The sequence below is a fragment of the Zingiber officinale genome, chromosome 6A (genome assembly GCF_018446385.1).
Source record: "Zingiber officinale cultivar Zhangliang chromosome 6A, Zo_v1.1, whole genome shotgun sequence".
NCBI lineage: Eukaryota > Viridiplantae > Streptophyta > Magnoliopsida > Zingiberales > Zingiberaceae > Zingiber > Zingiber officinale.
The window spans coordinates 41,745,489-41,763,261 of NC_055997.1; the positions used below are offsets into that span (position 1 = coordinate 41,745,489).

At 36.1% G+C, this 17,773-nt stretch overlaps 1 protein-coding gene across 1 annotated transcript; it reads right to left on the reverse strand.

Moving 5' to 3' along the window:
- Positions 1–1,748: 1,748 nt before the first annotated feature.
- LOC121996324 lies at positions 1,749–17,532 on the reverse strand. The gene is made up of 8 exons (XM_042550254.1): positions 17,348–17,532; positions 16,741–16,836; positions 5,017–5,148; positions 4,803–4,904; positions 4,598–4,690; positions 3,150–3,246; positions 3,024–3,079; positions 1,749–2,923 (listed from the first exon to the last, which is right to left on the reverse strand). Exons 1-8 carry the CDS (start codon positions 17,454–17,456, stop codon positions 2,289–2,291), a joined length of 1,320 nt encoding a protein of 439 aa, XP_042406188.1. The 5' UTR covers positions 17,457–17,532; the 3' UTR covers positions 1,749–2,288.
- Positions 17,533–17,773: the final 241 nt, after the last annotated feature.

The following is a 17,773-nucleotide window of genomic DNA, read 5'->3' on the forward strand; positions in this document are numbered from 1 at the left end:
TACACGGTTGGACTTCTATTTTGGAGTCTTATTGACCTTCCTTCCTAGTATCTAGCTTGCTTGGACTTTCATGTGTCCAGAACCTTTTTGAACTTCCATGTCACGTGTACCTGTCAAACTACCTACACTTGCATGTTTAACACACTATATAAGAACATAATAAATACCTAATTTAAAGCATAGTCCAAACATTGAAATTTATGCAATACGAGGATGATTACACCAACACAGAAAGTTGATACTCATGACAGTCGACTCAACTATCCAATACATCAGGCTTATCTTGTCCAATGATTACATGAGTCAATTGAATTAGCCTTCTAATTGAATCAAACCAAATAAAGACAAAAACTAAGCTCGAATGCAAGATTCTAATGAACTAGGCAATCAACTAAGCATCCCAATCGATTGACACAAATATTAGTCAAGTCAATCTCAGGTTTTGATTGATCTATAGCTCATAAGTCCATGCAATCTTTCGAGATCAAGCTCATTTTTTAGACTATAATCAAGAGCTCGTGTTCCCTTATTGAAGACTCTTAATCAAGTATATCTAACCGAAAATTAAGAACCCAGAGATTACAAATTACACAATCTCTAGCTCATTGTCTGTAGGTTTTTGTAGGATTACATCATCCAAGAGTTCATCTTTCATTAGATCCTCAATCACTCATACGCTAAGCCATGGCCTGATTTATGTTTCATCCTTCAATATCAACTACAAAGTCCACATCTTACAACTCCTGGCAAAGTTCTTGAATCAACTCCAATCTCCTTGTATTGTAGTTCTCAGATATCTCATACCATTCGTTTTCAAACTTCAGCTAACCTCTTGAGCCTTAAGCTGAACCAACTTGGCTATGTCAAATCAACAACACTACTCAACTACCTCAAGTCACAAGGTTGGTGTTTCATGTGTCTACTACTAAGTCCCTACAAACGTTGGGTACACATCAATGACATAGATAAAAACTTAACTTAAAAATACTTTTATCAAACATATCAATATGTGTTGGTCAAACATGATCACTGAAGGCATGTGCGATAACAATTCTATTGTTGGAGCACTAAGAGACTATTTAAACTAACAGTTTTTATACAAATCTCCAAATAAATAATAGTGTACCACTCTCGTGATTATTATGCTATTTTTAATTCTATATTTCGATATTAAAATTTTGGTCAAAATTACTATAGAAAACTATAGTGGTCAAATACTACAAACAAGAACTTTAATTTGTCCGTTGGGCCCTTTGACCTCATTTTATGCTTTTGTTTTTCAACTCAAACTAGTTTAGATGTATATAGTAATTTTGGCAAAACTATTAAATTTTCACAAGTGACTCCTCTATTCTTTGGCCCTTTGCGCTCATTCTTTGCTTTTGTTTACCAAATCAAATTAATTTAGGACAATGTACTAGTTTTGGGCAAAATTACTATAAAAATAGTATGCTTTGGTTTTCAATACAAACTAGTTTATGTCAATGTAATAGTTATGACCAAATCTGTTAGTGCATATAGTTCAAACTCATGATTTCCTATGCATTTAGTCCAATCATATAACTAATGGCAAATGCACGCCACTTGCAGTAATAAATTTGCAGACTTTTGGAGCCACAGCAATTAGCTGCTCCTGCACATCATCACCATTAGTCTTGGCAACCAAAATGAGAATCTGGGTTATTTCAAGTGATATATGAACTGTTCACATCAGTTACAAACATGATTAATTCTCACAAGATTACAACTTCATTCAATTGGTTAACCTGAATTTCACAATGGAAAAAAAAGACAAACCAAGGAAATAGGAATAGCATCAGGTGAGTGCTTCACAAGTTAGTACCTTTGCCTTGAAAGCAATGAGGAAAGAATTTGCAATCTAGTTGTTATAATGGCACAAAAATTATATACATCGCATCTTTACCCATCAAACCTATAAACTGTGTTCTCTACACTCGCCAGAAATAAAAGATGATTCACCTAACACAATTCGGGGCAACCACTGGTTCATAGAGTGCATTGTCGAAGTTTCTGATAGTAGAAATTAAATTTGATATATCTTGTATGCTGTCTTTGTAAAGTTGGAGGATAATGCGCGTGCGCGCGCGCACACAGTTATCCAAAGGTAAGGCTTACCATTCTTGTGTAAGGGGACCTTCCAAGAGTTGATGGGACAATATCCAGACAACCACCAGTTCAATTTTGATGCATGGTTCCACCGAGCAGAGAATTGAATATATCTTCTCTTCCATATTGCCTTCTTTCACAAAGTAATCTTGAAGCATCAACTAAGTTAATGGAAAATGATCCATTTCTTCAGAAGCCAAACTTTCAGAAGCAACATGGTAGTCTGATTTTCTCTCTTTCCACTCCAAGTAAGGAACATCACTCTGCTCCATTAGGTTCCAAAGATCACGTGTCTCGAAGTACTTTGGCTTTGTATATGGTATAAGTGATTGCTCCATGGAACAGCAAGATAACTCGTTTAACTGGTTCCAGCACTCAGTTCTGGTTGAAATTTCATCACTAAAGTCACTGCTGTGGTTGTTGTATTCAGAAGTTGAAATGCATGGTATGACAGGAGGAGAAATAATATAGTCACCCGGCTCCCAACTTTCTGCTTTAACTAGCTCCAAGCTGGTTTGGTTCTTTTCTAAAATACCATTTTCAAGAGGAAGCCAATTCTGAATCGGAAGAAAATCCATAGTATCATTTGAAGGTTGTCCAAGTTTGTTATAATTCCATAACCATTCATGATGAAAAGACAAATCCTTCTCAAGGTATTTTTTGGTAGTAGATGGATAGAGTATGCTTCCTACCATCTTGTTCTTAATACCAAAGAAACAGGGTTCCAATGGAACAAGTGAGTGAACTTTGTCACAAAACATGTTCTGTGTCCACTCTCGTTGTCCTTCATAAAAAACTTTTGTTGGATAAAAAAAAAGATGAAATGTTTCAGGTTATAAACCATGGAGATCAGCGCAGATGATTAATAATGAACAAAAAAAGGTTGAGAAACATACATTGAGATTTCTTATCAATCCCCAATCGTTGGAGGAGTTTGGAGATCAAATGAAACCTGACACACTGAAGTGTTAGATTGCAGGCAATAGAAAGTTTAAAAAAAAATCTGATGGGGAAAAAATGACCTGTTAAATTCAATCTTTCCTTTTCCTTGGCAAGATGACTCCACTAACTCAAGTAACCTACTCCTCTTCTTGAGAAAAATCCTACCATTTCCATATTCTAATACGAAGAGTTCTAGAGTCAGGTTTAATCATCCATTAAACATTGAAAAACAATGGGATCATCAGGATGAAAACTAGTTAAATATGATTGTGCATCATGAGCTATCATGAAATGTGATCTAATTAGTAATGATCCATCTTCTCCCTTCCAGTGCTTTTGATCAAATTCCTCTTGAGATTTGATTAGTGGGTACTCAATTCAAAGTTTAATCTGTTCCAAATGGGCCTACTATTGGAACTATGATCAAATACCCCACATGTTAAATGCGGGGATCCAATTTGTCCAGGTTGGACCACGAACTAGGATAACAAAATCAGAACAATAACAAAAGATGTAATAAGCATAATCAGATCAGAAAATGCCTAGAGAAATAGGAACAAAACTCTAATTAACAGGATGTGCTATAGAAGCCGTGGTAGTTTTCACTGTCTTAATCTCTAGGAAAACAACAGAAATTTTATAATCCTTGGTTGCATAAGCATCAAGTTAAAAAAAAAAAGGAGAAAAATTATAAAATCTAAAACTCGTTGATTGACAGTATGAGAATGAGTATAGTTTGCCTGATAGACAAATACCATTTTCTTTTAACAGTTGTTAGCATTCCTCTGTTGGTAAATTAAACAAGGTAGACTAAATAAAAACTTAGAGATTGGACTAGTATTAACCAGCCAAATCACACCTAAAAACTTAGCAGAGTCAAGGACACACATAAGGGACTGACAACTGAAAGCTATCCAAGTCATCATAATTCCATTTTTCCTTGTTACCATGTATTGGATTTTCTGTTTTCAGGAAAATAGCACGGAGAGAATGCACATAAGGATCCCTCTTCAACCTTTTGCTATGAATATACAAAGTCTTGAGACAATTCCTTGCCAATGTAACATAGAATTGGTTTAGACAAAGATACAGAACTATAATTGAAATGCTAATATTTTCAAAAGAGGATTTTCAAAGCTAAATTTTGCATTATCTTAGAAGAATTAGTATGATCTCAGAAGAACAAGCAATCACAAGGAAACAATGGTTTCTTAAACTGGCTTACAAATTAGCAATTTGACTGAACCCAGAGTCAACTGTGGTATTGGGTATTTTACCTATCAAAGGAATCTTAAGTAATCTTCATGCCAAAAAAAAATGATAAAAAAAAATTGCCTAGAGATTCTCATGTGAAAAGGGTCTCTGCATGGGAGGTGAATATGTACTAAGGAAATGAGCATCCCTCAGATCTTTTCCTTTTTCTATAAAGAGTTTTAGTGCTGTAATTTTGTTATCTAAGGAAATGTACCAAAAAATCTAATGGAAAAAAATTCCAAATCGAAATGCAGTTATTAAAGCTAATGCTCACCGTATGTCCATGACATATTGCTAGGTGAAAAAGGTCTCTGCATAACAGGTGTTACATCCAAAATGGGCAACATTGATCTGTTCATTGATGTTTCTGAATTCAACTGAATCCATTAGATCTGGAAAATAAAAAAAGGAGCGAGAATGCCCATATATTGTACATGCACATAAGAAAGATTACAACAAGAGTCTATTCTAATGCTAACCATATTCTTCCAGAACTTTAGAAGGAGAAACTAACATCACTTTAGCAGCAGGTGTTATATCTCTGCCAGACTCATGCCATGAAGTTATCAAACTGTTGGTTTCTAGACAAGAAAGAAAATACAGCTTGTTCAGCCCCAAGGAATTACAAGGAAACCATTAGAGTACAAGAAATACTTGACGAGATAGAAGTGAAAGTATGTGGTCCAGAGGAACCTCGTGTAACTTCTTTTTGTGGAGATGCACTTGTATGAACCGTTTTCATGGGAAAGCAAAAACTCTGATGGGTTTCATGGTTTTTCTGCAGCATTTCCCTAAAAAATTTGTACTCGGAAGTCTTTGGATCACCTGCCGGGCAAAGATCTATTATTAAATGACATCTATAAGGTCATGTTGAATGTAGATTAAAGCATGTCACACGTAAATGATTTTACGAGAGAACATTGAACAATGTAAAGTTGCAGTATCCAAGGAGCAGTGTTTCCATATTGCTCTGAAACTGAATGAGGAAGACATACAAGTCCAAGCATAACTATCCGGAGTGAATCCTATAATACAAAGTAGTAGACTTGTGACCATAGCATCCATCACATCTCAATAACTGACACTCTTGTTTGTGCCATTATATGAGGCTACATGTGTCATGCCCTAAGGGAGTTCTTCCCAAATGCACTCAATTTTATAGGCACACCCATGTGCCAGCTACTTGATTATGTTATTGATGTAGGATCAGAAGGTGTGCTAGAGGAGGGGCTGAATAGCACTTCATCTTGACTTAGACGTCCTGGATTTACGTGGTTCGGTAACCCCCAGGTTCCTACTCCAAGGCCTATGTCTCTAGCGTGAGTGACTATCTTTCTCCTTGCCCTAAACCCTCCGAAGGTGGAGAAACCTCTTACAAATCTGTCTTTACAACAATACTGAGAATAAAATAAAGCACAAAGTTACACCAAGTTGATCGCTTCTGGAAGCCTTGAATGCGTGCAGCACTCATCCTTGAACCTCCTAGATCGATCAAGAATGAATGATTAGATACCTAAACTGCTCGAAGTTGCTTATATAGTGATTTTTCGGTCAGATGGCTTTCCGATCGACCGGAGCTCACCGTTATCTAATGGCGCAGTCTCTGCTCTTTATCCATTTTTCGATCGACCGGAAGCATGAAATAATATCGATATAAATTTTCATGACTTAAAGAAGTATATAAAATAATTTATGAAATTTGAAAATTGTAAGTAGTCAACTGGACTGAAAGGTCATTCAATCCACTGACACAATGCTGCGAAGTTTCAGTTTCAGATGAATCTTGGTAAATCCAGTCTTTCACACCTTACCCCATAGCATCTAGTCATTCTTAACCATCTAGAATTGTTAGATAAGTATCTTAAGGGAGTTTGTCAATGCAAACTAAAGGAAAAAGTGAGAAAGGGGAAGAACTTTGATTGAGGGGAAGTTAAATTTCAAGGTTGAACTCTTGACCTCACAGGACCAAAGTTGGAAATTCCTAAAGGTTTAGGAATTCTAAAAGATTATTGATTTAATAACTAAGGGGGAAGCCCTTGGTTTAGGAGGAGAAGTATGTTTTAAAGGGGAGGTCCACCTTAAAGGTATGTGAATGACCTAGGAAGGGGAAATGTGTTTCTTTAGGGGGAGTGAGACTTCCCCAAGTAACGAACAAAGTTGTAAAGAGAAAATTGAAACAACAGGGGGGCACCCCCATGATGGAGTGATAAGATCAAGGTAGAGCTTTGGACAAAAATTGGCAAAGGGGAAGAATGGAAGGTTAGGAACCTTCATCTAGAGTTTCGCATGGATATTTGACTTTAGATTAAGAAGTTTGAACTTTTTATATATGTCAAAGGGGGAGAATGAAGAATTTAAGTTAAGAAACCTTCATTTAGGTTTCACATTAGGATGTGGAAAGTTGGACTAATAGACAAACCTAACTTAAATGTATTGTCACGTGAGATAAAATCTTGATAAAAATACTAAGTGAGCATGTATAGTAAGCATAAAATTCATGACCATGCCATTAATTAGAATTGAATTATCCACTATTCCAAACTTTATGGCATACACCAAAATACTCAAACGAGATAAAACATCCTTTGAACTAAATATTGGTTAGGTTCAACTAAATTTATTATATTTAGGGTATCCATTTTCTAGATGTACATGATTTTTTTGTCTTAATACATACCCAAATCTAGTCTTACAATACTTCACTCAGTGAGTATTTATGATAATATTAAACACTTGATCCTTGAGTAAATTTTTTAGAGATATCTTTAAATCATTTAGTTGAGATCTAAAACTTTCATTTCAATTTCAAGTTCTTTAATTTTGAAAAGATACAATGAGCAATTAATTGATTCTAAATTTTTTAATTCCTTTCTAAGTTCTCTAATTCTATCTTTAGATCTAAGCTATGTTGCATGGATACGAATACGGATATCGCATCGAATACAATACGAATACGGCGATACCGAAAATTTTGAAAATATAAGACACGATATGGCCAGGATACGACGATTATTAAAAAATAAAAAAATATTATATATATATATATATATATATATATATATATATAAAATTAAAAATTAAAAAATCTTAGAATAGAAAACCATGTTCATATTACATCAACCATAATATCCATTACAAACAAAAAAGTAAACATAATAAAATGCAACACACCAATACATCTTAAACAAGTAAAAAAAATCAAACATCCATATCAGTCTCATCACCAACACCACCTTCGTCAGTAAATAAGACTAACTCCAATTCAGGTTCATCAAGAGACAAACTGGCAATTTCAAGGATAGCAACACCCTCCGGAATTTAAACTTACTAGAAAGAGGGCAGCGACGGCGGGCTGCTGCGAGCAACGGCGGATTGCTGCGAGCAATGGCGGGCTGCAACGAGCAACAGTGGGTTGCTATGAGCAGCGACGGAGAGAGCCAGAGAGCGTAGGCGAGCGGCAAAGAGTGCAAGCAAGCAGTGGCGAGCCTAGGCTAAGCAGGCGATGGCAGCAAGCGCAGGCGACGGCCGCGAGCAGCGTTTAGTCGCGTCACAATGAAGAAAGAATCAGGAGCAAAGAGTAATTTAGGGTATTTTTCATTTTAATAAGTTGTCCTCGGAATTTTATTTTTTTTCAATTTTACCCTCGAAATTTTTAATTTTTATGCAATTGAGCTCAAACGTGTCTAGAAATGTATCTCATCCGTGTCCTAGCCGTATCTGACTGATCAAACTTTTAAAAACTCAACAACACATTTTTTTCAATGTCCGACACTTCCAAAAAAAAATATTTTTTGGAGTGTCCGTGTTACACTGGATCTAAGTAAGGAATTAGACAAGAAAGTAGCGATATCAAAATGTTTTTCTACTAAGGAAGAGTTGACCTCAATGCCACTTTTGTTTAAAGCTCCCCTTCATTGTTATTTGAGTCTTTAGCTTCATCGTCTCCCTCTTATTTCTTGTGGCTTCATTTCTACCGTAATCGTTACTTGAATCTTCATTCTCACTTGTTGCGCAGACTTCATCGGTGTTTACCGTAAAAGCTAAATGGTTGTCCCATGTGGATAAAGCTAGGAGTGTGTCCTTCTCGTCGTTGAATGATTCAAATGAGTTGTCCCATGTACCTCTTAATGTTTTCTTTTTTTCCTACCCTTTCTGCTAGTTTGATGAGCTCTAGGCATTCATTCTTAAAGAGTTATTTCTTGTTATACTCAAAACAAGTGACACTTGATTTAGATTTATATTTACTTTTACCTTTTTGCTTTAATCCATGAAATATTTTTTTTCATGTCCCTTTTGTTGGCTAATTTACCATTCCTTATCATCTTCTTGACAAAGTGCATCCTTTCGCTTGAAGAATCTTCACTTTCATGTTCAAAGGATGATTCAATTTCTTCCTTCACCATTTTGCTTTTCTTCCTTCTTGCAACCAAGGAAATACCTTGTGAACTTTAAGGTTAGTGGCTCATGTAATTCAAATTCACAAAATAATTCATTTAACTTAACAAATGATAAGTCCTTAAACGCCTTACAGGCATCTACCATAGATAATGATAAAGATGTTTAGAGAAAGGATTTAAGTGCATACTTTATGAGATTCCAATTCTCTACCTATTCTCTAATTGCATGTTGCCTATTGAGGATCTCTTTAAACCCTCCATGAAGTTGGCTCACCATTTTGCTAACTTGATTAACTAAATATGGACTAAAATTTAGTGTCTGTTGAAAGGTTTTTAGAGAATTACAACACACTATGAGAAGACATGCAATTCTAGTACCCTATATTTTTCCCATTGGCAAGTCCAATTATAGTACTTTTTACTTTTTAGGGACCAAAATGTAAATTTTTAAAATTCATGGATTAATTTACAAAATGTCATTTAATAACCAAGCCATGCACTCCATGTTTTCCTCCTTTTTCTTCTTTTTCCCTCTTTGTTGAAAACATCAAGCACCTCCTTCCTCAGTCGCACTTTGTCGTCGCTGGTGGCTCCCCACTAGCCTCTCCCTACTCACATCCCTAGTGGTGGTGTGCGCGATGCAGGCCAAACTTCATATCTACTAGAGAATACCACTGCAATAGAAGCAAGGCGAAGGGTGGATGCTCACGTGATGTGTACTAGAGGTGCAAATGAAGGGCACAACTTTAACCTCACTCAGGATGCACATAGGTCAAAGCGGATAAAGAACTCGAGTGTGGATGTTGTGTGCTAGCCCTCCTTATGGTGCTCATTAAACCTCATCCACATTTGTTTTGTTTGTCTTCAAAATCCTCTTCCAAACCTAGAAAATTTGAACAAGGGTGATTTATCCTACCCATTTTTTTGTTTGTGTTCAAGATGGTATCGTGGATATCTTTAAGGGTGCATTGATTAGACAAGAGTTAAAGTAGAGTTAAGTCAAAAAAAAAATCTATGATTTTATGATGATGATTGAAGTTATAGTTAGGAGCTATATGCATTTATATTTTATACATTGTGAAGTGCATAAGAGTGCATTTTGAGGTCATATATGTGCCAAATTAGTCAGATTGGAAGATTTCTTTTTATTTGAGGTGGGTTTTTCTACTTGTTTTACTACATTTACTTTGTGCATGATTTAATTTATGAATGTAGATGGTATAATTATGCAGTTGTTAATAATAAAATTAGTTATGATCTCATCTCTACTCTTATTGCTCAACAACTTCTTTCTATATTACTTGTTCTTTTATATTTATAGTTGATATTTATTTTATTTGACCCCTTTTTGAGAACCATGACGAATCAAATAATATAATTAATTATGCTAACTAATAATATAGAACTTGGACTCCATGCTTTGAAATGGGTTACGTTATTATTGGTATTAAATTAACAAGATAATGGATGAAACACTATACATAGAGCTTTGGCTCTGCACTATGAAAAGGGATTGCATTATTATTCATATTAAATTAACTCGATAATAAATGTAATACCTACATTATAGAGTTTTGGCTCAATGCTCTAAAGGAATTGCATGACTAATTATGCTGAAATAAATAAAATAAAATAAAATAAAATATTTATATTATAGAGCATTGGTTTTGCGCTTAAAAAGGGTCCTTAGGTTTTTTCATGCATGTGCAAGCTTTGACCATTTTATATGAGATGTCCATCTTACTGGGTGAATTGTAGGTTGTTCGCCCTTTCTTTTGTGAGGTGAATGTCTAGGTGGATTGTGGATCATTCATCTTTTATATATTTCTATTATGTATGTCATATTGGATGGAGTATGAATCGTCCATTCTATGTAAATACGATATATCGTTTGAGTGGATTGTGGATCGTTCACCCTATATATTTATATGTGTAGATACATTTCTTTTTAAATGAATTGTCGGTCATTATCCTTCTATATGATGCATCTTTTACTAGACAAATTGCAAATCATCTACCCCTGTATGATATGTATATATATAGATTCCTTTATAAATTAAATCAAGAATACTTATAAGAGAATAAACAAGGAAATAAGGAAATACGAGAAATGATAAATTCGTCTAAAAATAGATTCAAAATAAATTGGTGATAAAAGATTAATATTCCCTCTTGTCCATTTTGTATTTTATACTCATGTTCTATCGTTTTTGACCTCTATGTTATTGCTAAGTTTTATGCATGGTACTGATGGAGTGTCTTGCACCGGGCTACCCTTTTTACTGATGGAGTGTCTTCAAAAGTATGCATTTAGTTAGTTTTTATCTAGGTTGCTACAATATTGTAGTTCAAGCGTAATGAGCAAAATTAGCTTTACAGCCAGTCTAGCTTGGCGGACATGACACAGAACATTAAGCTCCTGTGATCATAATTGAAAATTACTTGTTAAAATCATTTTAAAATGTTTTGGAAATAACAAGGATGATTTACTTGCTGGTTGAAATTTAAAAAAAAAAAACTTCTTGATACTTGCTTTTTTATACAAAACACTAAATTCAAGCATTTCAACAAATTTTCACAGATTTATCTTCTGTTGAATTTTATATTCATTTTTTAAAATTAAGCTGCTAAAAGTTTCTGGATTTATTAGAATATAGCAAAAATAAGTCCACTAATATTGTAGCTAGTGAGCTGCCTAGTCAAAACAGTAAAATGTCACTACAAATAGTGACAAACAATTGAGTTAATCGATTACTTGAAAGAGTTGACCGCCTGAAATTAAATTAGTAAGGTTATTATTTCTTTGACATATATGTTATTTCTTAGTGGGAAAAGGGTTGGTTGTTGTTGTTGTTGTTGTATATGTTAGTGCATGGAACATCAGACGATCGAACCTGAGTTTTGATAATGACAAAAGATTCTAAGTTAAGTGTCATTGTTGTTCTAACAAGTTAAACTGAGTGTGCAGAAAGTCCTAAATGATCTTAGACAAAAGGAAAGTCCTAAGTGATCTTAGACAAAAGAAAAGTTCTAGCTGCGGTTAGGGAACGAAGTCCTGGTCCGGAGACTGGACAAAGTCTTGGCGGGCCGAGGACGTTGGGTGAAAACCTAGAGTCGAGGACGCTAGGTGAAAATCCTGAGGGTCGCGGACACCGGACGGAAGACTGGAAGGGTCGAGGATCAGACGTCCAACATGAAGTCTTGATAACTCGGACACTAAGCAAAAGTCCAGACGGTCTAGAGGACCGGTCTGGCAAAATGTAATCTCTCCTAAGAGGAGTAGGTGAGGACGCGTTCCCCGAATAGGGAACAGTTAGCGTCGGTCCGGCCTAGAGTTTCAGCGAAATTCAAAGCAAAGACCGGACAGTCCAAAGGCTGTCAAAACTTATTATGCTTCATATATTATTGCCTGGACTAACTTTAATTTGTAGAAAGAAGGATATAGCAAAAAGCTGGTTAGGGCACCTAGAGTCCGAGAGCCCGGAGTTGCTCCGGGCCCCCGGGAATGCTTCGGTGAAGAGGCGCCCTCGGGATTGGCACACTGAGCTAGAGTGCGACAATTGGTCGACCCACGTCAGCGATCCAGACACTCGGAGGGGGTTTGGGCGTCCGAACGTGAATAAACTTCAGGGATGAAGTTTTGACAAAAGCTCGCCATGTCAGTACAGTCCAAGTACCCACGAGGTGATCCAAGCGCCCGGACGGGGTTATAAAAGGACGCTTCAACCAACAACTTCATAATATCATTCCAAGAATCTTCCGCTTTTGCGCACTGCTCCGATAAAGTCTCTACGATGCCCGAAAGCTGCTCCGACAACGACTGAAGATCTAATTCTCCAAGTCGTTAGTATTGTTTTTTTTTCAAATTACTTATACTCAAAGTGTAATCATTCTTGTAATTTTCCGATTGATTAGTATTTACCCACCGAAAGCACTCTCACGTGCAGACCTTAGAGTAGTAGTCGCCACAGGCTCCGAACCAAGTAAATTTTGGTGTGTTAGCATTATCTATTTTCCTTTCTTTCTTTATTCCGCTATGTTTGTCTCTTCGCGTTTTTTAAACGAACGTGAAAGCCACGAGCACTATTCACCCCCTCTCTAGTACAACGATCCTACAATATATTCCAACCTTTCTAGTTAATGATGTGAGTAGTGACTTTTGCTATTCTTGAATGTATGTTTATGAAGCTATATATTAGAAATCAACCTTAAGGGGAGTAGCATTCAAAAATTTGAATGATATTATACCAACGAGCTCTCCTTAAGGAGTTTTTCTTTCTGATTTTTATATGAGATTACCTTTCACTAATTTTATTTCTCAAAAGTAATATTTTCAATGTGTGGCAAAGAGAGAAAAAAATGAAGAGTTTAAATTATAATTTTTCATTTTACCCTAAATGCATTTTCATTTTAGCTGAAATGTGAAATGGAGCTTATATTTCCCTAACTTATTGTTGGTGCAATCATACCCCAAGTGGTCGAAAATGAGTATATGGTTTTAAAGTGTTTGGCAAAGGCTTTATGTTAAGCTCATATAGTTGACATTGATGTATGTTACTTGGAATTGATATTACAAGTACAATAAATGAATTCAAAGTGAGTTGAGGTGGATCAGACATTTAGTAGAAAAGAAAAGTGCAATAGGTGTTGGCAATTGAATAAAGCCCATGTGGGTTGAGGTTAATTGTGCATTTAGCAGGAGAGTCCAACAAGTGTTGGTAGATAAGAAAGTCTAACATGGGTTAGAAAATAAGGAAGACCTAGAGGCAAGGACTCTTGGTAGGCGAAATGGTAGGTCGAGGCCAACAACATACCCAACACACAAGAAATCTAAGATCTAAGATCTCTTAGCAAGTGATTGTGAGAGATCATGAATGGGCTATATTTTAGGTGTTAGGTTGATCCCTTATTTAAACGAAGATTTGAAATGTTTCAGGGTCAAAGCTGATGACTTAGTCTATTGAAATATTTAATTGATTTAAAGACAAATTGCTCGCAAAGTTTTGTTTCAAGTTGAGTCGACTAGTTGTAATAGTCAACAGAATGATTTTGAGTAGATTGAAGACAATAGTTAGCGAGACAAGTTCTATGCCAATCAAACTCCAGTTAAATTCAAAATACTGGGAGAGTTTATTATTGCTATTTGGAGGACTATAAAAGTGGTTGCAAGGGAAGCTTGAATATGACAACAAAATTAACAATAATTCTACTGGATACTCATCTCTAACCATTTTTAAGATTAAGTCCCCACCTAAATCTAGTCTCACCTATAATCCACCATACAAGTGCATTCCATTCTCAGCTTCACTAGAAGCTACCTTCCAAGACCATTAGGACCAGATGCCCAAGCTAGAGGAGAGTGAATAACGATCATTACCTGCAAGTGTGATTTTATCTACCCTTTAGCGAGGTCACAACAATGATTAGTGCGGGAAAATAAGCATAAACAAACAATCACACTTACTAGTCGCTAACGTGTTTATTTAATGTGGTTCTATAATTTGTCAATGGATCACTCTAGAAAAGCACAACTATTTTTCTCTATCGGAGATGAGAAATCTCTTACAAGCTTAAGATTGCAAAGGAATACAAGAAAGGAAAAGCGCAAGAATACAAGCTTTCAATAGGGTTTAACTAACTCTATGTCACCAGCTGCTCTTTTTATAACCCACTGCTCTTTTTATAACCTTAGAATCCTTACTGTGTGTCTACCGCCTAGCAGTCAATTAGTTTATCACCATCAGTTATTCCTTGCAATCTAACTATTATCACATGACAATGACTCCTTTCCACATTGATAAGCAATCAACTAGTTACTTACCATTATGCAACTGAAGCTATCAGTTGACTGCCCACTCGACTCAGTCATGAACAAAACCATTATGTTCGCTTGCTCATTGGACTAAATCGATTGTCTTAGTCAATTATTCCTCTAGTTGACTCAAATCCACATCAATTCACTACTCCAAATCAATGTACCCAAAGTTGAGGTTTTGATTTATCGTCAATTATTTCACCAATCGACTAAATCGCCAACCAACTAATCAACCCTTATATCCTAAAACTATTTTATGTATTAGATTCCTAATCTCCAATCCACTGTTGTCCATCAACAACTAACCATTGACCCCAACTATAACTAGTTTTAAGGTTGAGTCTGCCTATGTTGAGCTCTATCCTCGTCCCCATCGATATTGGTCACTCAACTCACTCTTACCCTTTGCAACTTGATTTCACCCGCAACCATCTACTGCTAGGTCATATGTCCTCAAATGCACCCGTGCCCTTGGCTCCTCCACATGTCATCCTTCACACCCCTTGCCTACATAATCCACCTCTAATGGTTGTCATCCTCATTGTCTCCATGCTCCTCATCTTACGGTCCCTCGGTCTATCTTATGCAACCTTATTCAATCTCTATGAACCTCTAGCCATCGAGCTTCTAACCTAGTCACATCAAGTCATCACTTAAGAGCTACTCTAGCACCACCCCAATGCTCCTCATCCTACGATCGCTCTGACATCCCATACCATCCTTCTCCAATCTCTTTAAACTTTCAATCCACTAATTGTGTCACCTTGGCCACCTTAAGCCAACGAGCTCTCCAAGCTCCATGTGTTCTTGCAACTCCTTGCAGTCAAACACACATATCAAATAATAGAGAAAATCTAACTTAAACCCTTTGCCCAAGATCACACCAAAGCCCTTGGGGCACGATTCAACTAACAAAGAGGTATTTGAGATATCCTGTGCCACAAATCTTTGCTTCCGGATTCTTCGTGCCAAGAGACCTTACTTCTGAACTTGTCTATCAAGCATTTAGTCAACCTCGACTTACTAGGATTTCCATCTTCCAAGCCTCTAGTCACCCTTAACCTTCTTGAACTTCCACTCACTAAGTATCTAATCCTCAACTTACTCGAACATCTCTAGTTGCCAAGTGTTCAATCGACCTTGATCCACATGGATTTCATGCATTGCATCTATGATCTCAATGTTAAAACCTACACACTTGACATATAACATCAGCAATCACAATATATTCTAACTTAGACCTTTGTCCAACCATCAAAACTACATGTTTGGGGACATGATTACACCAATAATACTCTTCCCGTCGTGCCTATAGCTTGTGTCAATAATACCTAATGGGTTTCACACAAATGAGTCAAAAACATGGATCTTTATTAGCGACATTAAATTTGAGGTCTAAAACCTTAATCACATGACTAAGAAGAGGATAAGGTCAAAGGTGAAGTCATCCACTTAAGATTAGGTACGGTGGAGCTTCTACTCACGCTAATTAAAGTTGGGGGCAGCATGAAGTAAGTAGCCTAACTGATGGAGGTGAAAGCTTGGCATTAGAACTCGTCGATGTATAGAATGTAGCCACAAGTGCAATAAGCATCAGCGACAGGGATGTGATTTGAAGTGGCGTTGCTAATCCATCCAACTTTTGAGAAAAAGAGGAGAAGTATCGAAAGATGGATTGCTTAATTAATGAGATAATCATTATTATATGTGTATACAAACTCATGATAAATCTCTAAGGTCACAAGTTTAAGTGTGGGATTAGACCTACTAGACCAATAACTCCATTATTCTAATAGTTCTAATAGGGTTAACTAAAAACATTAAATAAAAAAATACAAATATTTGTAAGCAATTATGTATAGCTCTAAGAAATGATAGAAAGCAGAAAAATATGATAGGATATTATGGACCTGAGGTAACCAAGAGATTCTATATTTGCAAAAAAATATCCATCAAAAGTTAACACTCTTTTTGCTAGAACAATTGCTAAAGCTAACAGTTTCCCTAATCCAAGCGACTATTTATAGATTAACTCTTTTTCCACTTCTTACTGTGAGATATTGATCATTATTTGAAAGAAACATTACTTTCAGGAAGTAAAGAAATGATGTTGCTACAGTAATAAAAGGAAAGCATGCTTTATTCTTGCTATAAATATGCTTAGAAAATAAGTTAATTCTTCAAACAAAACAAGTTGCGACATACAATTCAGAAACTGGATTTTCTGATTTTGAAGTGCTTGCATATTTTCTAGAACAATAGCCTCTCCTGTGAACTTGACCCTTTTCTTTCTAGCAGCATCTGCTTAAAGAACAAGGATAAGCAACTTTATAGAACACGACCATCATTTGAAACATCAGTGGTACAACTGGAAGAATAACAGAAATTTGAAACACAACCCAAAGGAATAAAATTAAAGAAGGGATTGGTGAGTCAAAGAAGAAACCGCCTATATAGGTGAAACAGTGATGTATTGTAGCCCAAAAAACGTGGAAATGCTCTTTGGAATAATGCATGAGCATAACATATGTGATTCAAACGCTCTCCCCGAGAATGGAAGCGACTCAAATGCAAGCAAACCTCCCGTGACCAATAATCCCCGTTCCAAATAAATATGAAAAAAAAAGAGTGTCTGCCAGTTATCGTCTGTGAATCTAACTGTACTGGTTATTATAATGATGGTTACGGGAGGAGAGCAACCAGGGATAAAAGGGGAAAAAAAGGTAGAATATAGTCGGGATCCCAGGAGCTAAGGAACCAAGAAATGAAGAAAAAACTCAAGTCCTAGGGCAATGAAGAAGGAAGACATTACCGGAGAAAGGATCGGAGAGAACCCGAGGATACTTTGAGGCAGACCTGGAGCTCGAAGGAGCCGCGTAGGGTCGACTAAAAGAGGGGGATTTACGGCGGCGCAACTCCATTTGCTCCTTGTTAACGCGGTTCGTCGCTCCCTCCGGTCCTTCCCATTTGCTCCTTGCAATTTCAGGGCTTCGAGAATTCGAGCCGGCAAACAAAATGTAATAATTTTTTCAAATCTCTATTCACGTATTTTTCTACTCGTACTTTCCACATGAAATTTCAATATTCATCTTTATGTTTTCGTTCTTTGATGTTTTTTTTTAAAAAAAATTATCCTAAACTATTATAATTTACTATTTTATTAAAAATATGATTTTTTATTAATTAATTTTGATAAAATTAAAAATAAAATTATGTTAATATTCTTTTCTCTTTTCAC